Source organism: Sciurus carolinensis, chromosome 6, assembly GCF_902686445.1.
Source record: "Sciurus carolinensis chromosome 6, mSciCar1.2, whole genome shotgun sequence".
In the NCBI taxonomy this organism is placed as follows: Eukaryota; Metazoa; Chordata; class Mammalia; order Rodentia; family Sciuridae; genus Sciurus; species Sciurus carolinensis.
In genome coordinates, this window is record NC_062218.1 from 100628349 (window position 1) to 100651000 (window position 22652).

The following is a 22652-nucleotide window of genomic DNA, read 5'->3' on the forward strand; positions in this document are numbered from 1 at the left end:
AAAGACCTTCCCAGCCCATGGGGACTGATTCTAGAGAGAAGGCAGCCCAGCCCTCTCCTCCCACACACCACCCATCCCCACAGCTGGCTGGAAGACACCCTGCTGAAGCTTCTTTTGCTATGAAGGGGAAATAATGGATTATAAAAAAACAACTTTGTTGGGGGTCCTGGGGGTGTAACTCAGTGGAAAAGTATGTTCTAGGCATGTGCGAGGCCCTGAGTTCAATCCTCAGCACCCCTCTTCCCCGCAAAATAATTTTTTTTATATTGTGGCACAAGGTAAATACTCAAACATCAGTCACAGGAGAAGAGAGCTAACCCTACTATTCACATCATTATGATTATGTAGTGGAAAGGCTACATTCTGTATCACTCGGCTAGTTTCAGGACAGAAAAAAATCTAAGGCTATTTGTCTAACCCTCTCTGAATCTCCTCTATCTTTATAAATATTTAGCAAATATTTCTTAAATGCCAGTCATATGCCAGATGCTCTGCTGGGAGCTTACTAACAGGTAATAGGTGTGAGGTATATTGAAATACGATCACTCAGATTCTCAGGGCAGTGGGTGACCTGGGGAGAGCCGTCCCTGGACCTCAGTGGACAATTCAAGTATTACGTATATACGAAAGTCAGAAAGTGCTGCAGTCATGATCAAAAGAGGCCACGTTTCCTGCCCTGATAGAACCCGTCCACAAGGACGGGCTATGAACAAGCACAGGAAGGGTAGGAAAGGCAGCGGGGAACCAAAGGAGGAAGAGAAAAAGATAAGTGAGGGGCTGGCGGTGGGGCTGGTTTTAGTTCCATATTGTTACTATAACAAAACACCTGTGAGTGGGCAAATCCTAAAGCACAGGAGTTTATTCAGTTCCAGTTTCTGGAGGCTATGCAGTCCAAGAGCATGACACTGCCTTCTTGCTGCATCATAACATGGAGGAGGATGTCACGTGGTGAGACAGCAAGCAGGTGAGAGACAACTCATTTCTACAACAAAGCCACTCCTTAATGGTCCCTTAATATATTAGTCTTTTTTTTTTCTCTTTCTTTTTTTTCAGTACTGAGGATCAGTCAGGTGCAGTGGCACATGCCTGTAATACCAGCAGCTCGGGAGGCTGAGACAGGAGGATCACAAGTTCCAGGCCAACCTCAGCAGTTTAACGATGCCCTAAGGAACTTAGTGAGATCCTGTCTCAAATAAAAAATAAAAAGGTTTGGGGATGTAGCTCAGTGGTAAAGTGCCCCTGGGTTCAGTCCCTAGTACTAAAAAAGAAGTACGGGGAATCAAGCCCAGGGCCTTGTGCACACTAGGCAAGTGTTCTATCACTCAACTACATTGCCAGCCCTTTAAATTTTTTTTTAATTTCAGTTCAGGGTCTTACTAAGTTGTCCAGACTGGCCTCAAACTTGTGATCCTCCTGCCTCAGTCTCCTAAACTCCCAAGTATCTGGATTTCAGGCTAATAGAACACCCAGTTCTATTCGTCTTTAATTCATGAAATGAATGGGTTAATACATCTTGAGGGCAGAGGCCTGATGACCCAATCACCCAATCATCTCTTGACTGAAACCAGTGGTTAGACTTAACCACTTAGCCTCATCCCCAGCCTTTTTCTTATCTTATTTTGAGATAGATCTCACTAAGTTGCTTAGGGACTTACTAAGTTGCTGAAGCTAGTTTTGAACTTGCTATCTTCCTGTCTCAGTCTCCCAAGCTGCTGGGATAATAGGCATGTGCCACCACACCTGGTTCAAATCACCTCTTAAAGGTGACCTCCCAACATCAATCACCTCAAAGGCAATCAAATTTCAACCTCAGTTTTGGAGAGAATAACTGGTATCCCAACCATAGCACTCATCAAGGTTGATCACTTTTGGATAATTTTTTTTTTTTCTTTTGCAGGAGACACTTTAAGATGGTTCATAAATGCTTGAAAACCAGTTTTCCTAAAGAAAAATTTGTCTCTTTTCTAAAGAGTAGAAAATCTGTTTCCTATTCTTGGCTTTGCCACTAAGGCTCTTTGTGTGAGTGACCTTGGGTGGGTCACTCGTCTCCTCTCAGGGTCTCCCATGCCTATCCAGGTGGTGAGTGGATTGGACCCAGTGATGCTTAATATTTTGAGGAGGTCGCGTACTCTTCTGAGAATCCAGAAAGCATGCCTCAAACAGAAAGCAAAAACACACCGAAACTTATCTTCCACCTCACAAATCCTAGGCCATTGGTCTCTTGGATCTGCCATCTGAGTGACATGCATCCTTAGGAAGCCCCCAGGCAGGGGTTGAGGTATTAGGATGTCTTGAGGTAAGCTGTCCAGGGAGGCCAATCAGACTTGACACCAGCCAGCATCAAAAGCAGGGCCCCAGGAAGGTGACAGAAGAGAAGCAAGCTAGGTATAAGTGATATCAGGTGCTAACACAATGATGGATGGCAACTGGCATTCAGCCCAGGGGACTCAGGCCATCAAAGGGGGATGAGGCTGAGGAAAGGACAGGATGATGCCTAGTTTGAGAAGAGCAGCTCCAACCAATCACCGCCACAGAGCATGGGCACCAGGGAAGATAGCTCAGTTGGTAGAGAGCTTGCTTCACATGCACAAGGCCCTGGGTTCAATCCCCAGCACCACACACAAAAAACAAGGAAAACAAACAACAACAAAAAAATTGGACACCAGGAATGCCAGTTCTCTTTCAAGAGAAGTTTTATATCTGGGTAGGGAAACCTTAATTTTGATGACGAGCCCAGTTTTTGAGAACACTGTAGGCCAACAGTATGTGACTTTTATGTTGTTTTTGAAATGTGGTCTCACTATGTTGCTCAGGTTGGTGGCCTTGAAATTACGATCCTCCTTGCCTGGATGGCTGGGATCACAGGCCTGCACCTCCATACTTGGATAGCTCGTGACTTGCTGCTTTTCTGGTGGTCCAGACTGCCAGGCTGAAGATGGAGACACCAAGGCTGAGAGGAGAGCAGAGCTGAGTTCTTCTGTTTCCTGCTCTCCCATCCTTAAGAAACTAATACATTATCAGTGCGGGGCTGAGTCTAATCTAACTACATTTGAGGCTGAAGGTGCAGCTCAGCGGTAGAGTACTCACCTAGTGTGCCTAAAGTTCTGGACCCTTCCCAGTGTACTCTCCTAACACCAGAGTCGGTGAAGGCAGTAGATGAGGGGGACCCAAGTGGAGGACCATAGGCTCTGTGCTCTTCACCACATTTTCCTAAGAGTGGCCTTATGGGAGCAGCAGTCTCTTCTTAAAAGCCACGTCCACACTGGAAAGTGACCTGCCTAGATGGACACAGAGTGCTATAGTAACCCTGGGCTGGCTGGATCAGTGCCCGAGAAATGGTCAAGGAGGGCCTGGAGGGTTGGGGGTGCTAATTCCAACATGGGGAGTCCCCAACCCCTACCCCAGTACCTTCCATTCCTCCCTGACCAGTTTGGCTTTCTGGTCCTCTGTTCCGTCCATTTTCACCAATGCTGGCATGAAGAGGAAGACGTCTCTGACCTGGCAGTGCAGAGGTGTGGCCCATGCCCACTGTCCTGTGTATTCACCTCTCCTCACCTGCCCACGAAGCCAACAGACCTTGACTTTTTAAATTATCTGAAGCAATTTACAATTCCTTCTATCGCCTGTCCCCAAACACTGTCCCTAGCCATGACAGCCCCAGTAATTTCTTTCCATTGCAGAGGAAATCGGGAATGCTGTTCTGAGTAATGCCAGGAGGGATGGTAGCCATGTTGTGTGGTCACACAGGATCCAACCCAAGCAGCTTAATGGTGGGGCCTTAGTATTTTATAAGGGGCATTGGTGGTTCACTGGTGAGACCCAGGTTCAGTCCCATCTCAGTTACAGTGGAAGTATTCTTGGTTTAAATAAACCACCTATTCTATTGATGTCTATAGAAACCCTGGGGAAGAAAACCTCTTTCTGGGGACACAGGAGATATCCCAGAGTAGGTGATCCACGGTTTGGTCTAATAGTTATAAAAGCTTCTTAGTGTTCTGTGCACTGGCTTTGAAGGCAGATCCTCTAGGTTGGAATCCCAGGTCTAACACTTATCAACTCATGTAGGTCCTTGGGCAAGCAACTTAATCTCTGAGCCTTGATTTTCTCATCTATAATGAGGCTGATTGTATCAACCTAGTTTAATTGTTTTCAGGATTGTAAACAAGAATCTGCATCTGTGCTCAGAAGTGGTATCCTCTGTAATTATTTCCTGAGGCCACTTGGTCTGTTACCCTAAGGCTTCACAGAGCACCAGTCTGCAGGCTCTCCAACTACTGATTCCAATCAGAACCTCCCCCACAGCTCTGTGACCTCACTCCGTGGCTGGTGGAGTTTTTGCTCTGAGCCCTGAGCTACCTCTCCACCATGCCTAATGGAGGGAAGGAAGCCAGTCAGGACTTCACCGGAATTTCTTCAGATACAGTCAAGGAGCGCAAGGGAGAGAGGGAGAGGAAGAGAAAAGGACGGCTCCAAACTTTTGCAACAGTTAAATGTTAATGTAGGTGTCGGCATAGGAAGTATCTTCTAATGACAGAAGGAACCCAGGGAGTTTTTCCATCATCTCCTGCTTAACACGTACAGATGTATTCATAATTACCCCTTGCCTCGGGCCTGCAGGCCCAGGTGGGCTCCAGAAGGCCTGTGCCGCTGCCAGACAAGAGTCCTTAAGAACATCATGTAGATAATTGGAATGCCATTTATCGTGCAAAACACAATAAAACCCTGAGCTCTCTTCCTGTCTCAGAGACCTATAAATTATGAAAATTATACCTGCCCCAGGCCATGGACATATTGTTTTATTAAAGTTCCGATGAATAAACTTAAGGCTCTTAAAAATGTCCGCTTGGCTTTTCCTCCGGCTCACACCTCCAGCATGGAGCCTGCTGCCTGGGTTCGTGTGATTCCTTCACAGGCGTTCTTCAGAAAAGCTGAGCTCAGTCAAGTTGTGGGTTCTCCAGGCTGGAGAGCTAGAGAGTTGGGGCCTCCTGACCAGATGACCAGGCTAGGTGTGTGTGTACATGTGTGTATTTTAGTTATTGCCAGAGCTGCCCCCAAGGCCATCCGTTCTGGTCTGATGTCTTATTAGGGGATGTGTGGTCATGGACAAAGAGCCGGTTGAAGTCTGCACCCCTCCACCCCGTGCTTTTTGTTTGTTTGTTTTTTTAACATTGGGGATTGAAACTGGGGGCTCGTGCATGCCAGGCAGGTGCTATGTCATCAAGCTTCATCCCCAGTCCCATCCTTTCTGTTCATTTTTACACTGGATTTCTGGGGAGCCTTCTACCTACTCCATCATGTTCTTCATCCCTAAATTGAGTAACTAAATCCTTTTGTTCTTACCTTCTACCTCTCATGGAATATTGGGTGACTTCTTTGGACCTTAATGTCTGCATCTCTAGGAGGGAAATAATCATAGTATCTGCCACACATCATCAGCATAAAGCAAAAAAGAAAATACCGCTATTGTCACCCCAAAGCCTTCTCTTATCTAGGAACGTAATAGAAGCCCATGGAACTTATTCTCCGGAAAAGTTGAACTTCCATTTCCCCAAGAGCATTTGGGTGAGTGGGACTTTAAGCACTCAACACCTGTTGCTTCTAATCTCCTAAGCTCCAGAAACAAAGTAGAAAAACCAGTGAGGGAGGGGGGGTGCCGGGAGGCTACTGTGTGTCCCTGTCCAAAAAGAAATTCAAGACAAAGTGTGGTAGACACCAATTAGGACTGAGCTGATTAAAAATAAACTATTCCCCAAGTGCCAGTTACTTACCTTGATGGGGAAGAAAGACTTGAAGCACTAATTAACCTTTGTCCATCCTGGAAATGGGAGAGGCCACATGGTCAGGCAACAGAGAGGGAGGCCCAAGCCTTTCATTATAAACAAGAACACCCCGAAGTGCCTTCTTGGGCAGTGACCAGGAGATCCTTGGCGTGCATTTGGATGTCTCCAAAGGAACAAGGCTTGTATTTCACAAAGGAGCCTGTTTTTTTCTGGTGTCTCCAGAAAAAACAAGAACTGACATGGGGATCCTGATCTTTCCCTTCCCATCCCCCCATTGCTGTCACCTCTCCCACTGATTGGTAACAAATTATTAATTTTTCTTTCAGAAAACAAGAGGCATAAAATCCAATTTTCATTGTGATTGACATATGAATTAAAGGTAATGAAAAAGTCCACCCAGGTGTGTAAACAAGAGAAGTGGCTGGGTCTTAGCAAGTTTGAGAGTACGCAGGGGGATGGGGGACATGGAAATCAAATGGAAAGCACATGAGAAGGACAAAGACAAGTACTTATGTAGATGGAAAGCTTTAGTGATCAAAGGAACTGACTTTGGACAGTATTCATCAATCCAGTATAAACGAGAAAGTCACCAAGGGCTTTTCTGTTTGGCTTCCTGAAACATGTGGATTTGGGAGATTCGGGGCCAAAGAGAAGAGATGCAGAATTTTCAGAAAATGGACAGATCAGATTATTCTTCCCCACCTCCAGCTCCTCCAAGTTCTGGAGCTTTCTTGTCTGAGTTACAAAGACACCCAGGATAGGAGACACCATTGGCCCAGGAAGGAGGATTTCACAGCATCTGGTGATTATCAGTGCCCCAATAAAGTGAAGCTTTCCTCCAAGGTTCTTAGGTCATCCTGAGGCAGGACAGAGGTCTGCCCCACCCCAGAAGGACCCATCTCCCTGCAGTTGGTGCAGTGGCCTAGTGTTTTCTGATAAGACAAGGGCCTTGCTGGGTGAGGATGTCCAGAAACTGAACACACAAACACACGAGAAAACAGTCCTGTGTATATTTAACAATATATATTTATAGATATTTTCTAGATCAGTACATTCAGTTTTTAACTTGTTTTTTCTTCACAAACAGAAGAACTCTTACAATAGTAGACTTTCTAAAATAAATACTATTAAAATAGAGCTTCAAAATAAATATTCTATACAAAGGAAACCTTCTGTGGTAACTTTTTGTGGTGGGGTGAGAAGGGGCTACAGTGAAGGGGAAAATGAAGTAAGAATGTGGTAGAGGGGGAGCCAGGGGACAGCTTTACTGCTTGCGACACGAAACCAAACTGTGGGGCAGCAAGTTAGAGAGAGCAAGAGAAGACACTGCACACGCGCAGCTACCCACAGCCAAACAGCGGCAATGCAACGTGACACCCAGGGTCACAGTAAGGGGGGGGCGGGCATGAAAATGCTTACCAAAGGCATGAACCAGAAGGCCAGTGAAGCTTGCAGGATGCCATAGTGAACTGTACAGTGCCAAGTTGTGTCCCTGCACCCCATCACACACTTCCTGGGGTAGCACAGGAGAATGTGACGCTTTTAGATGACAGTCACTGGGTTCTGGCCAGACATGATTTTCATGTGTGCAACCTCAGGTAACTCTGTCTAACTGGGTCCCACTCATTGCACAGCAGGAATCAATGTGGACTCCCAACACCGAACAAGCCCACACCACATGAGTACCTTCTGTCAGCTGTGAAGGGCCTATACCAACAGAAGGGACCAGTCTTTACTTCCCACTGGCTTCTCAGAGGAGCCTCGGTTGCACCCTGTCACTCATCTGAGAGGGTTCTGCTAGCCCAGACCCAGTTCCCAGGGTGCTCGCTGGAGTGCCGGCCCTCACAAACCCACTCTCAGGGTGGGGGAGGCAAACAGTCACAACAAACTAGGCAAAGTGTCCTGGACCAACCCCAGTCCCAGGCATAACTGCCATTGTCCCAGGTCTAAGAGAAGTGGGAACCAGCTGGCACTTTTCAAGGTAAGACATAATCCAGCCCAGCAAGCTGCTAGTGACAGCAAGCAACCAGCCAGAAGCAGATATAGAAATGTGCTCTCCGTGCTTGATTCCTCAGTGGCTCTTGACTCGCCTGGGAAGGTCTGGGGCACCCACAGGCAAGCCATATTTTCTTTTTCTTTTTGGCCAAAGAGCCAGGGAAAACTGACGCAGAGGGACTGGTGCACACCAGAGCTGGGAGAACCCAGGGCGCTTCCTCCGCTGCTTCGCTTCACCACCACGCACGCAGGGGCACCGAGGCAGACTCTCAGGGACAGTTCTGCTGACACAGATCTAGCAGGTTAAACACAAGCCATGACAGGGAGGGGAAAAAAGAAGGCGAACCAAAACCCACAAGATCCGTGTTTACAACTATGTACACAAAAAGTCAGGGTTCGGGAGGCCATTTGCCAGGAAACAGGGTCTTTGTCAGTAGGGGGTCAGTGTGCGTGTGTGTGCGTGTGTGTGTGTGTGTGTGTGTGTACACAGCTTATGAAAACCAATTCTCCACAGAATGGGGGCGTAGACCAAGATCACCAAAGTGCAACTTGCCACTGGGTTAAGTTTCCCATGGAGACAATTTGAGGGAGGAGCCCTGGGAATTGATCCCAGGGCTTTGCAGAAAGAGTGCACATGTGCAATCATTTGGGGGGCCACCACTGCACACCTCATCTGAGGAAAACATCTCCAGCCCCTTCAGCACACTTCCAATACATTCAATGAGTAAGTGGTTGCTGAATGTTTGTTTTTCCCATTCCCTCCAATTTGTGCAAGAACATCCATACATCCATCACAACTGTGGCAAGGGGAGCTATGTGAATTAGCCTTGGACAATGAAGATGCAATATCGTATACTTGCCTTTTACAAGCCAGCAGATGTTACATAAATAAAGCCCAAAATAATAAGACCCTCCCTTCCTCCAATCAATAAATACCTATGGTTACAATTAACTTATTCTAAATCATAAGATGTTAACTACTAATATCCAAAGCGGGGGAGGGAGAGTCCTTGAGAAGCATTAGGTACATGCCATCAAGGCTCCCTGCCTCCTTTTGGAGGCAGTTCTGTTTCTATAGAACAAGCTGGAAATGCTACAGATGCTGTCTAATGTGTTTCCAATTTTACCTGGGGCATCTCTTCTGACCCAGGTCATTTCCTCTCATCAGATGGGGGGTGGGACACAACATACCACACAAAGCAAAAACCCCACACAATAGCTGGGGTGGGGGTGGGGGAGGACCAGACACACTACAGCTTTTGCATGCAACAAGTACCTACCCACTGGACGTGCTGCACTTTCTGAGTCCTTTAGCACCTTGAGAGAAAGAGTTGCTACGTCTTTGGGGGCTGTTGGGAGGAGGGTGTGCTGTGCACAAGAGCAGGGCTCAATCCCAGTGGCCCCTGGAGAAGTTCCCCCACCCTCTCGTGAGTTCTTCTGACTCTCCCGCTGGGGCTTCCGAACCCTAAAATATACTCTTTTCGCCATCTCTATTTACATAAAGATACAGACGCATCGCTATACACAAAGGCTATGACAGTAAGCAGCAGAATCAGAAGAAAGGAAACCCAGCCCCAGCTCGGCTCAGCTGTCATTCTGCCAATGAGAGGTGCTGCCTCTTCTTCGCTGTTAAAATCCTCTTCTTGGTGGGCAGGGGAATTGTGTTCCTTGAGGTTGCTTGACCCCCAGATTTTGATATCAGCCCTTCCTGGGGGTGGCCCAAAAGGAAGCAAGTTGTCTTATTATTATTTTTTTAAAACACCGTTAGCATCTGGTTTAATTATTCTATAAAAACATCATGACTGGATCCAGAGACCACAGCCTCAGACTCATTGGCAAAATGATTATTTGGTCTCGCATGTGCTGCCCTGGCCTCCTCTACCCATCAAGTTTCTGGAAAGCATCTGAGTAGAGAGAACTCAGGACACATAGCAGTCAGGCAAGTCTGTGACTCGGTAAGAACCGGTGGACGGTGTGATGCGGCCAGGAGGGAGGAATGCACTGCTCAGTGGCTCCTAAATCCATCCTGTGGCTCTGGGAGGCAGGAGGAGGAAAGGAACGAGGCTTCAACTCGCGGGCTGTCCTCTCTTCTCAGCAACTCCCAAATATATACAGTAGGGATGGCTAGGGTGTCCTACACCTTCCCCTGGATGCGGGGGCCAACTGGTGTGGAAGGAGGAGGGGAAGAAGAAGGTAGAGAAGTTGAGACTCCAAGGGTCTTCTTCTGGTACCCTGGCCCTCAGTTAACAATTCCTCCCAGGCAGCCAGCTTCTGTGAGAGCCAAAGACAATGGAAAAGGGAGAGAGGGAGGGAGGAGCGAGGACCCAATAGGCCATCAAGCAGCTGCAACTTGGGAAATGCGTCCACATCTGTGTTCCATCTTCTGAAAAAGAAAAATCCCCCCCCAGAAACCACACCCTGCCCCTGCCACTGTCTGCTTGACACAAAGTTCCAGGACCCTAAAAAAACCCAGAGTACATCTTCATCCTTTTGGGAAACAGAGGGTGGGTGATGGTTGTCTCTGCTTGCTTCTTCCCAATCTAGGGAGGTGGAGAGGACAGATGAGCAAGGTCAGCCTCAGGAGACTGGCAGGAGGAACCATGTTTCCAGGGGCAGCACTGGGGCTTCAACCCGAAGTGTCAGAAAGGCTTGTCGGGTCTGCTGGCCTTGACATCCCCGCTGGCTGCCTTGCAGATGACGCTGTTCGTATGCTTGCAGCGGCAACCAGGGCGGCGCAGGCGGTCATAGCCACGCTGGGCCAGCTTCACGCAGCCAGTGGCGGGCAGGTAGCAGAGCAGGCAGGGCAGCACCACGGAGAGGGCACCCATGAAGGACCAGCGGGCGCAGCAGTTGGAACGGGAGCAAGAGCAGGGGTGGTCGGCGCAGGAGCCCTCATCGTCCTCATTGGTGCAATGGTAGAAGATGCCCTGCACCAGGCACATACATGTGCCATAGTTGACCAGGGTCTGGGCCGAGCACAGGCATTCCTGGTTGCAGACCCAGCAGGAGGGTAACGTCCGGGGGGACGCACACTCCTTGCACTTACACTTCCCACAGGCCTCGCACAGCAAGAAGTGCTTGTCTAGCTCTGGTGGGACTGCTGGGCCCTTGAGATCCAGCGGCTTACAGTGGACCACCTTGGGCTGGAGGCGCACTGCCCTGGGCGAGGCCTGCTCGGCCACAGGGGGTGGGGCCATGTGGTCTAGGAGCCGCTGGTCAGAGGAGGTGCTGCTACTGCTGCTGACAGAGCTGGGGCGCCCACTGAAGGAGATCCAGTGATGGGTGACATCCTGGTCACAGCGGGCAGGTGTTGGGGCCAGTTCTGGGGCCCCAGCTCGGGGCCGCTTGGGGCCGGTGGTGGGGGCCAGGCCAGGGTTGTCAATGTAGTCGTTCTCCACGTGGCTGGTCTTCATCTGGTCAATGGGAAGGATGGTGAGCGGGTGCTGGAGCCGACTGTGGGGCATTCGGCTATCAAGAAGGGGCTGCACCATGACTGAGCTGGGAGTCAAAGGGACGCTCTGTGGGATCGGGGGCTCCATGGGGCTGGAGGTCCTGGACTGCGCCGAGAAACAGGCTTCTAAGGGCCCTGGGGGAAAGTGGGGAAAAGGAAGAGAAAATGGATTCCAGGCATCAGTACTCAGCCTGTTAATAGCCTGCCCCCTGCCACCCCCATCAGTCCTTGGGAACCCAAATAAAATAGGAACTAAATTTTCAAATTTCCTCAGTGGATTCTCCCATAACTCCCAAGTCTTAGATGACTAATAATAATAATGACAATAATAATCATGGTAGAAATAATACTTATCGGGCTGGGACTAGTTACAGATACCCAGAAAAAAAGAAAAAACAAAGTAGTATTTAAGTTACTCTCTTAAGTACCATATTAAGTCATTAACTCCTTACAACAACGCTAAAATGTTACAAACTATTATCCCCCTTTTCTACTTACAGAACACTAATGTTCCAAGTAACGTGTCCAAATTCACATAGAGTTATCAAGAGTAGGACTAAGACTCAAACCGGGGCCACCTGAGTTTATTCTCACAATCCCTGTGAAACATGCTCATTTAAAATATACAGCTCAATAGTTACAGAATCTGGAATTAGGTCTGAGTTGAATTCTCACCTTTGCCTAGCAGTGCTGTTGTGGATGAGTTCTTTCATTTCTAGGCCTTGGGCCTTAGTTTTGTCATCTGTAAATGGGTTCTAGCAAGGATTAAACGAGAAAATGCAGATCCAGGGCTTAGCACATGGCCGGGCACATGGCATGTGCTCGGCAACTTATCACTACCCCAGAACAGAACACTTTAGATTCCGTGAGCACCAACAAGCACTTTGTGCCAAGCATTGCGCTGAGTGATGAACACAACCACCCCTGTGTGCTCCCACGAAGTTTATCAGCTGAATAAACAAAAGCCATTATTTCAGATATTCACAAGAGAAGGAAGAGCTATATCTGATGCCTGTACATCCAGGATATTAACTAATTACAACTACTTCCAAGTGTAGCAACCTCCAGTGGCTAATAATTCCTGGGTAGGTGAGCTTCTGACACCTTGGATGGGAAATCCTCTCCAGGGGCACTCACATCGCCCATTTCCAAGTGCTGAGCTGAACATTCAGCCTAAATGCTATTTACTAGAATAGCTAAGCCAACACTGGATCAGTTTCTAATTTCACTGAGAGAGTGCAATTTTAAGCTGGCATCTGGCCAGAGATTCAACTGCAGCGCCTGACACGGAACCCCAGGAAGTCACTTAAATCAAAGAGCGGAAACGGCTTGGTTCAAATTTAGAAAGTGCACATTGTTTTCTATTAGAAGTGCCATTTCCTTGCCTGCTGACCTTTACATTTGGAATTCGGATGGAGATCAATTTAAAGAAATAGCAGCAGAAGGCCAAGACCTCTGCTCAAGGGGATGCCATTTGGAATCCAAGGGACAGAGTAGACTCTGGGAAGATTCCACCCCTTAAGAACTCCAGGGGGTTGGGGGGTGCGATGTAGAAGGAGAAGATGACAGTCTAAACGACAACAACAAAAAACCCCACTGGATTAGTGTGTTATGGATGGTGTTTCTGTAAAAGCTTTTGCAAGATGCCAAACTAGGAAAGCTGATGCTGCCCCTCAGCTGTTAGGTTCATTTCGCCTCAAAGGTCTTGCTGGAGAAGAGAATGGGGATAGGTTTCTACTTCCAGTGTGCCCCTATAGCCTTGTGGGCTTGGGACACTGTGGGTTCATCTAGATATTCCATCACAGGAGAGTGACAAAGAGTCATTCAAATGAACTCAATGTTACTTCCTCTGCTTGCAGACAATAGCTTGGTCAGGAACAGTTAAAATTGTTGAGGAAGAGTTTCCTTAGATGCCTCAAAAATACCTAGCTCTAGACGAAGGGGATAAAAAAGGTTCTGCAGGGTTCATCTGCATATCAGTATAGACTGTTCAATGCAAAAAAAAAAAAAAAGCAGCAAATCTTTTCTATGAGGTTTAATGGTCAGTCAACTGATATTTCCCACTGACACAGGGTACCAACTATTGGCTCTGTTCCCATGGCCCTGCCCACTTAAAGTCCACCTAGTGACATCACCTGCCCCAAAGTTCTCTTCGGATGAAACTACAGCATCATCTTCGAACAGGAGTCTTTCCTGTGGCAGTTTGCCTTAAATGTCTGGTGAGCCTGCCACCAAAGAATAGTTATTTGCCAGGGCAGCCTCCTGCAGGGATCCTGTGGTCAGGGCTGGACAAAGTGAATACAAGGAAGTTATCTAGGGGGAGGAGTTTTTCTAGGGAAAGCTATCTCAGCTATTTATTTTCTGAGTAGGATCTCAAGGACTTGTTTCTAGAATAAATGAAATTTAGGGTCAACTGACCAGGCTGGGGAACCAAAATTCCTAGCCTTGGGACTTTAACAGAGGGAAAGGCTGAACTTGGTATAATGAAAAATGCCATAGGTAAAACTCTCAGGCACCCTCCAAGAAGTGCCTCAGCTGGAACCCTCACCCTTAGACAAAAATGACACAATTCCCTTATTCCAGAAGCCTAAGTTAGTAACACCACAGGTCCTGCCAACAAAATATCAGTGGCAGTTCGAAGATTATATTGCCCCATGTAGCTGGGGTTCTATCTTAGTTCTGGGGTTCTGGTCATGCTTCCAGAAAAGTAAAGGTACTGCCACCACCCCCAAACAGATTATCCACTCTGCTTTCCCAGTTCAGTTACTGGAACTCTTTAAAAATAGCTGCATTTCCTGCAGACGAAACAAAAGTCATGGGCAATGCTCAGAGATTTTAACAGGCCCTGGAATCAGTGGGCAGATTCCCTAATTCATGAAAAGTTCCACCAGGAAGCCAGAGTGGGAGCAGCCACTGCAAGCAGTGGGGATGTTGGCATTAGCAGGTTCCCATCACCCCCAACCCAGAGGCAGCTGTCAACATCTGGACCTGCAATTGAGGCCAGACTTGGGGGTGGGAGCTTGGCCCACAGTGACTCAGCTCTCTCCGGGTGCGCAGCATCTGATGGTTCCAGCAGGCATATTCTGAAATGTATCTTCCTATCATACACCTCATGTAGGATCTCTGTTCTGGCTACTAGCTCAGCAAAAACCAATGGCTATCTCAGAGTTTCACTGCTTAAACTTGCTTAGGCCTGTGGCCTCACCTGCCTGTTAGCTGGGACCCTCCCTGTAGGAGGGCCCTCGAAGAGCCCCCGCTGAATTTATTTGGCTGGTAAAGAAAAAGAATTTCTTACTCTTTGTATTTGATAATCCCCCAGCAAAGATCCCTGATGTCTCAAGCTGCACACCCTGGGATATATGCCCACCCTCCACTCTGGAGGTTCCTGTGCATCATAAGTGCAGTTTAATTATTTATTTAGTGGTACTGGGGATTGAACCCATGGGGACTCTACTACTGAGTGATGTCCTCAGCCCTTTTTATTTTGAGACAGGATCTTGCCAAGTTGTCCAGGCTGGCCTCAAACATGCACTCCTCCTGCTTCAGCTTCCCTGGTCGATGGGAGTACAGGCATGTACCACTGCCCTGGGTTTTAAGTGCAGCTTAATATGTACCTCTGCTTCCCCTCCAAGGAAGGAAGAGGTTCATAATATAAATAGGAGACGAGGTTTTGCCTCGAGTAGGCTGTTTGGAAGAGACTGATAGCCGATTTGGAAGACTCTTTAGAAATGAAGCCAGCACTGCACTTAACCAAAGAAACACCTCTGTGGAGTTTTAGGTGGCAGTCTTATGGGTTAGCACGAGGAAAGAGAACTTTCACCTCCACTCAACATTCTAATAATAACTATGGAAGCAGATAATATTTAGGAAGCATTTCATGGTGCCAGGCTCTGGTGAAGTCCTCTTGCCATCACCTTCAAGTATAGTACTCAATCTACAGAGTTAGAAATGAAAACACAAAGGGTCACTGAATTATAGCGACTTATAAGGGCAGGATGAGAACTTAGCCATGCAGCATGATGGCTCCCAGAAGCCCTCCATAACCCTGGGGTACTCGTGGAAATACCAGTCACTTTCAAAGCTACACATCCCCCCCACCCCCTTCAGCCTCCCCAGTGTGCCACCAACCCACAGGGAACTTCGCCAGGCCATTTGGGGTCTCAGTAACTCAGTGAGCAGGGCAATTAAACCAGTCAGGACTTGTATCAGACTGATCCCCAGTTAGAATTTTCAGTGTGGATGGAGAATGGGAAACTTAAGGTTTGTAACTTCCTGTCATTCAAGGAAGGCTCAGAGTTCAAGTTAGCTCAACTTTTCAATTTTCTCTGCTATTCTTTCTGTCACCTCGTCCCTCTTTATTTTCATTTTTAGTTTCCTTAAAACCAAATGGGTCTCACTTACAGGATTTCATTTCAAAGCAAACCCTGGAAGGGAATCCCCTCAGTTCTTCACTTATCAAGTTGAATTTACAGGTCCCTAGGTACCTTTATGGATGGCCTGTTCAGGTTTGTGGGGAAGGGAAGAAAGTGAGGTACAAGGAAGTCAGAAGAGTTCTAGAACACTAAATCCACAGGATATGGAAAACCCCAAGTGTACAGTCCTGTATTCGCTGTTTGGTTCCCAGATCTGTCCAGTCTGCCATTTGTACCTTGGAGAAGGGACTGAGCTTCAGGCTGCAGACCAGTGACCTACAGGCCAGCTATGAAGGAGCAAGAAGCCTGTTAATCGTCCAGCACAACTGGGTTCACACAAGTGGGCCAGATGCCTATTCCCACCCACATCCTCCCCTTGACTTACCCTAGAGAGGGGAGTTGGGAAATATTGGGAAAACCTGACAGTTGTGTTTTGAAAACCGTAGGTCAGCTAATGACAAACCGACAAAAGGCTCTGACTGAATGGGCAGTTTTTGCACTGCCCCACTGAGTCTCTGGGGGTTCTTTCAGTGAAGGTTGTTTAACCCTTTAACAACTCAGAAAAGAGGTCTTTAAACTGCCAGAAAGCCCGCCCACCACTTTCCCCTACCATTGCTTGGTTATTTTGACAACATCCCAGGTTAGTTAATTAAGCTATAACCAAATGATGACTTATTGCTTTCAAAAGACTTTTAAAGTGGGGGGAGGCAAGGGAAGCCACAGACTTGCCATTCCCTGCACCTTAGGAGGAAGACAAACTCTGCTGAGAATGGTTAAAGGCTTTAGGCAGCTGGGCTTGTCTGGGAATCCTTCCTTCTCCGCCATCCCTTTGCCCCCAGCACCAGCACTAAGGAGCTCACCTCTGGCCACATCTCAGAGATCACAAAAGAAAACAGCTGCTTTTCATCACTTCGCCCTATCACCAGTTGCTCATTCCCAATATTTCCTTTCCTTTTCTTTCACAACCTATCAGCTGAGTTCCAAAACCCCAGCACATAGTGCTGCACTTTGGTTCTGGGCTATTTTAACCAGCTTCAGGTTTCTGCTTCACTTGTAGTACCCTGTTAATTGTTGTCTAGTCAGATCCCTGTAAAGAGCAATCAAAGGGCTGGGGATGTAGCTTAGAGGTAGAGGCTTGCTTAGTGGATGTGAAGCCCTGGGTTCAACCCCCAGCATCACACACACAGATTAGTAGCCAAGTTGGAAAAAGGAGCTAAAAGGGACACTGACATCATGTGGGAAGTACTGGCCCAAGTCAAGGTATATAGAGTGGGACCAGAACCCTGGACCCCCAGGGGACAGCTTCTTCCCACAGACCTCAAGATAGTCTCTTCTCCCTACCCTCCACCAAGAAATGAACAGACAATAATAGATTCTAGCTTACTCCTGAGATGGGGCAGGAAATGACTTCCCTTCCCCGAGCCAGAAACAGACAAGACTACCGACAAGGGAAACCAGTCTTCTAAAAGTGACCACCTGCCCCAAAGGGCCCCTTCCCTCCTCCACTAGACCCAGCACATCTGTGCTCCCTCCCAGGGCCCTTGCTTCCTCCACTGACTGGGGCCTGTCCTTGGAAAGAACAATTGTGATCACAGCTGAATGGTGGAGCCTCTTAAGCCCAGCCACATGTCCTGGATACATTCCCCAGACTTGTCAGCTGCCCGGATCTGCAGGGTGGCCCCAGACCAAGAATACCCCGCCTCTTACATCATGCAATACCCTACACCTCCAATATGATGCATTTAGTTAGAGGCACCCTTAAAACTAGGCCCTCCCCCTAGGATCCCAGTAACAGGGAGCAAGGCCCCAGTGCTGACCACTCCCTAGCTGCTCTGCAGGCCCTTGGGAAAGACTGTTCTCTATCAAGGTCCACACTTAGCAGGTTTGCCTAATCACTTATCTGCTCTGCCTTGGCCCCCAGCTGCTCTTCCTCATCATCTTGCTCTAGTTCTTTCTCTCTCCCTCTTGCTCTTTTTGAGATCAGGCCTCACTAAGTTGCCCAGGCGGGCCTTGAACTTGGGGAATCCTCCTGCCTTATCTTTCCCAGTAGCTGGGATTCCACCACGCCCAAACTGCTCTGGCTTTATTGAAATAGCAAAAATATATTCCTGCCAGGGAGGTCCAGGATGACCATGAGATGGAACCTTCTCCATTCTCGCTATTCCCCTACCTTAAAATGCCTGTAGTTTCTACATCTCAAACCCCGTATTCTCAACTGTACTGGGCAGGAATCCTCACTTTAAGAAAAAACCTTGTGGGGGTCCAAAAATAGGGGTCTGGAAGATGCCACACTAAGGGATACTTAGCATCAGAAACTGAAGTCCCTATGTAGTCCTATAGTATTAAACCGCATGCTGGACGTGGTGGCCCATATCTGTAATTCCAGCTTCTTAGGAATCTGAGGCAGGAGGATCACAAGTTCTAGGCCAGCCTGGGCATCCTAGTCCATGTCTCAAAATAAAAAATAAGAAGAGCCAGGGATGTAGCTAAGTGACAGAGTGGCCCTATGTTTAATCCATGGTACCACAAAAAAAGAAAAAAGTATTAACCCACAGAGCAATACATCTTAAGGGCCACATTAGAAGGAGTATTGAATGGGATTTCCCCTCTCCCTTAATTTTTAAATCATTGAATTTGATATTCAAGAAAGTTAATCAACCCTCTGGGCACATACAATGTCAGGTTTACAAGATTAGGGGGCAGGGGTAGGAGGTGGTCAGAGGGTTGAGTTCGAAAAGGCTGTATCTCTCCACAATCCTGAAAAGATGCAGACAAAAAAGTCATCCGTGAGTCCCAAATGTTCACCAGTGCTCAGCCTCTGATCTGCTTCAACTTGGAATCATATATTCTATGTATTCTGTCTACTTCCACCAGCCCCCAGCAAAACTCGATGGAAAGAGTGCCTTTCAAGAAGGTAATATGTAAAGACTCATGGGAACAAGCAGAAAGGATAGGAAAGGAGGGCATTCACAACCCACAAAGGAGCGATTCCCGAGTTCAGACTCTAAAATGGAAGACGACCAACAGATGTTCAAGTCTCCCTCATCCCAGATGGCCAATATCAATCCATGGAGATTTTAAAAATCTGCCAAAAGGCTCCTGCTCCCAGTCTCTACAACAACCACATAGCTCAGATTGGCCTGTGTATACTGCTCACCAGATGAGGATTCACCTGGAGCCAGTCAGCCCATGAAGACCCTCCCAAGGGATGGAAATAGAGGAAATGCAATTTCACAGTGACATATCTACAACTTCTTTCTCACCGCTCTGAGAGAAAGAGAGAGAGAGAGAGAGAGAGAGAGAGAGAGAGAGAGAGAGAGACCAACTGCAGCCCTCCCTTTCCTAGGCCACCCCACACCAGCACTAAATGGAAAAAAAGCTGAAAATTTCAGATGTTTATGCTCCATTAGTGTGAAGATCCGGAGAACTCTAAACATTGTGAAATCCACCAGTGCAATATTGGGAAGGGCTTCGGGCCAGACGGAGCTTATTAAGAGATTGATAAACCTCTATTTCCCAACTGCTCTGGGCCTTTTACCTTCCAGCTTTGTATCCCCAAGAGGCCTGTCAGGAAGGTGAGAGTCTTGGTCAGCTAACCAGACATGAGCTTGCTCCTGCTCCTCCACAGGTTCTCTGGCCTCCAGTATGTCTCTCCCCAAACTGGAGAGAATCATGCTCTGATTTAAAGGCAGGGAAGAAGGAGCTGCCACTAGTTCTGGACGCCCATTGAATCTACCTCTTTCCTCAACAGAGCCTTGGTGGGGGACTCTCCCCGAGGCTCACTGCGCCATAAAGAGGCCTCCTGCTCTCACCAGGCCTGGCAACATGGATGCCCATCCAGCAGTTGGTGAGAGGAAGCCAGCAGATCTACCCTCTGCTCACCATCCAGACCCTCTAGCCCATTTCTCAATTCACTACATCCCTCACCCCTTCAAGCCATGCAACCATTTTCCGCCTCTCTTGCTTCCTCTGCCCACAACCCCCAGCCCCCAATCAAAGAGAATTGAGAAACCGTCTTCTTGCACAAGAGCAGCTACTGTCTAAATGCTTTTTGATCGTCTGCATTGAGGGGGAACTGGGCACAGCCCTGGCCCCAGTGATGGAGCCAAACTCCAGTTGCCCTGGCTGGCCAAACCCGCCTCACCCTCCTCCTTGCCCCCCGTGGCCGAGGCGATTTAGAATTTCTCAGAACGTACCGTCTCTATCCCTCTGTCTCCTCGGTGGTGATGTCAAGCCTGGTACCACCAAGAAGGAAGGAGGGAAAGTGGGAGCCTTATCTCTCCTACGCACGCAACCTCTTCCTCCAGCTCTCACACACCCAGCATTATGTAAACGCACCTTCAGCCCCCACCAGACCTAGCGAGGTCCGGGGGCCCTGAAGCCTGGCACAGCTCTGTAATCTGGGATAGGGAGACACGGGGTAGCCGAGGAGTTTCGGGTTCTGCAAAGGCCGGGGAAGGTAAAGGCAACTGCAAGGTAGTTGCACAGCATAAAATGCGGCAGCCGAGCAAAGGTCAGACGGCTAGGAACCGCCTTGCCAAGGAGAGGGAGTAGAAATGCCCAGTTCTGGGCCGGTCCCGCGCTGACCATCTAGCCGGAGTCAGAAGTGGGTAAACCCAGTCCATCACGAATCCGAAGGTGAAAGAAAAAAATCTACGTCGAGCATAGGCCGCTGCTGCGGGCTGGGGAGATTCACGGCAGAGCTGGCACCGTGGGCACGAAGCCCGGGGGTGGGAAAGCTGCCCAAGACGAGGGCGCCCCCCAGACCCAAGCGGTGGCTCCTGACCAAGCCCAAAGCCTCCTGTTCCAGCGCCCAAGGCGACTGGTAGTAGGAGAAGGAAAGAGGCCAGGCCAGAAGCAAACTCCCGGGGCGCGCACGGGGCTTCCCGAGTCGCAGAGGGCGGGGAAGTCAGGCTTGGCAATGCCCAGGGGTCCGGAACGGCAGTGCCAGGCTTTGAACACCCCCAGCGCCGTGCCGGGCGCGCGGAGGGCGTCCAGGAGCTTCGGCGCACCGCAGCGACTCCAGGAGACACAGGCAGAGGGAAGGAACACAGAAGCGCGACTGGAAATAGCGCACCATTTGTCCCAGCCCGAGGGGAGCCGCGTCGCGGCTTACAGGGGGCAGTTTCGGATCCCCAAACCGGCCATAGACTTACTTCGAGGAGCTGCAGAGTCACAAGCATCGCTCCACGTCTCTGTAAATCCCCGAACCCGAGAGGGTCAGCCGCTGCTGTACTCGCAGACGCCAGCCAGAGGAACCCGCAAGGCTCCCTGAGTCCCGCAGCGCCAGCTCTGGGCTGTCAGCTCTGCTCGCTGCCTCGGCGGCGATGTTGCAACCACTGCCTGGGAAAATGGCTTTTTTATGAATGGGAGGGAAGGGAGCTGCAGTGCGCACGCGCGCCGTCCGCGATTCTATGAATGGGTGGGCACAAGAGACCCCGCGCGCGCATGCGCTGCGCTCCTTTTTTTATGAATGGGGGGCCGGAAAAGAACTTAACCCGTGATTGCTGGGGCTGGCTCTCGCTGCTCAAGGGGCCGTCGTTCTTTTACAAAGAGGGGTGGAGGTTCGGGCGGAGGCTGTTGTTGCTTTTTTTTTTTTTTTTTTTTTGAATGAATGGAGGGCGGCGGCGACTGCTGCAGCTGGTTCAGCTGCGCGGGCTTTACCCCCTCCCAGCCTGCAAGAGGAGGTAAAAGCAACCTTCACACCACTGCGGGCCTGGGCAGGAACCGTCAGTGTCGCTGGGGGGTGGGGGGGCGCTGCGGCCTCCGGATCCAGGGCTGAGAGCAGGGTGGGGGAGGACACACCTAGATTTGGGTATCTCTTCCCGCCGCAGGCAGTGGGAGGGGGGTTGTGGGAGAACCCCTGCTGGGACCAGTGGCGCCTAGGGGCGTCGGGGGAAGGAATTTTGAATCTGCATTTACCAGAAATTAAGACAATGTCCATCGCCCGTATTCAAGAAGGGCGGGGTGGGGGTTGTTGAGTGAATCTGGTTCCTTTCTTAAGGATGAGTCTTTCTCTAATGCGGACCACCCCTCCCCCATTTCTTGGGTGTGGACAGCGACTGGGCCGAAGCCTCTTCCGGCTCCACTCCCCGCACCCCCGGGGCGATTCTGTCCACTCAGCCAGAGGCCTCCCCCCTCCCTAGTGTAATGTCCTTAGTGCCAGGGGCCTCTGTCCTCCCTCTGCAGCCCTGGCTAGGTGCCTCCCTTTCTATCCCCGTAGGTATCTCAGCCTTCTCAGAACGCTGGCTTGAGGAACATCTGTCCACCGAAGGCCCAGGACCCGTTGCAGCCATAATCGCCTTTCCCAAACCCCCTTCCATGCCCGCCTCCCCCTTCAGCTCCCCTAAAGGGAAGCGGGAGCAGCAGAGAACTGGCCAGGTGCATGGGTGGAGCCCGCCGCACCGAGGATGCGGCCCGGGTGGCCGCGGGATTAAATAACAGGGCTCTTGAGTCACAGAGGAAATGGAAATGGCCGGGGATCCTTTCTTTACTGTTAATGATGAGGGGGTGGGAGTCAGCCCCAAGCCTGTGAAAAGAAAGGCCCCCGCCATTAGGCCTGACTCCTGGTAAGGCAGGAGCGAACACTCTTCTGTAGGCCCAGCTCCGCCCAGGAACAGAGGAGATTGTAGTCTCCGGGGAGCCAGAGGTAGGGGGTGTCTTTGATGCCAGAATAAGAGCTGGGCCTGAGTCTGAAATCCCTGTAAGGTGTGTCTTGCTGGTTTTAGGCCTTCCCACCGAGGTGGTGAGGCTATTTCTTCCTACGCCACCATAGGACGGCACTTAGCTGTTGTCAGAGAAACCAATGAAAGGCCTCCCTGGCCTAGGGCTGGAACTGGAGCTGCCTAGCCAGGGAGCACAGACTAGAACCCAAGGTCACTGTGTCCTAGTCTAAAATATTCTCACCACTTGGACTCATCTCTCCTGTGTGTTTACTTACTCCGCTCCTAGAGGCTAGAGCAGACTCCCCTAGGGGACCTCAGTCTTCCTTCCAGGGACAAAACCTCTTTTTAA

The 22652-nt window shown here is 49.4% G+C and overlaps 1 protein-coding gene across 6 annotated transcripts; it reads right to left on the minus strand.

The window, feature by feature from the left end:
* Nucleotides 1–1327: 1327 nt before the first annotated feature.
* On the minus strand, nt 1328–20985 carry Spry4 (sprouty RTK signaling antagonist 4). 6 transcript variants are annotated; one of them, XR_007109109.1, is made up of 3 exons: nt 20795–20985; nt 3088–11361; nt 1328–3006 (listed from the first exon to the last, which is right to left on the minus strand). XR_007109109.1 is itself a non-coding variant. In XM_047555694.1 (3 exons), the coding sequence occupies exon 3, from the start codon at nt 11312–11314 to the stop codon at nt 10415–10417; it is 900 nt and encodes a 299-aa protein (XP_047411650.1). In that variant the 5' UTR covers nt 11315–11361; nt 11902–11981; nt 20795–20985; the 3' UTR covers nt 1328–10414. The 6 variants fall into 6 exon arrangements, 2 of the variants coding, with proteins under 2 accessions (XP_047411650.1, XP_047411649.1); XM_047555694.1 differs by adding an exon at nt 11902–11981 and having other exon boundaries at nt 1328–11361; XR_007109108.1 differs by having other exon boundaries at nt 1329–3278; nt 3409–11361.
* Nucleotides 20986–22652: the final 1667 nt, after the last annotated feature.

Bases quoted from the DNA above. Each gene is read 5' to 3' on its own strand.
- Spry4 (XM_047555693.1), bottom strand. From the start codon at position 11,314: ATGGAGCCCCCGATCCCACAGAGCGTCCCTTTGACTCCCAGCTCAGTC.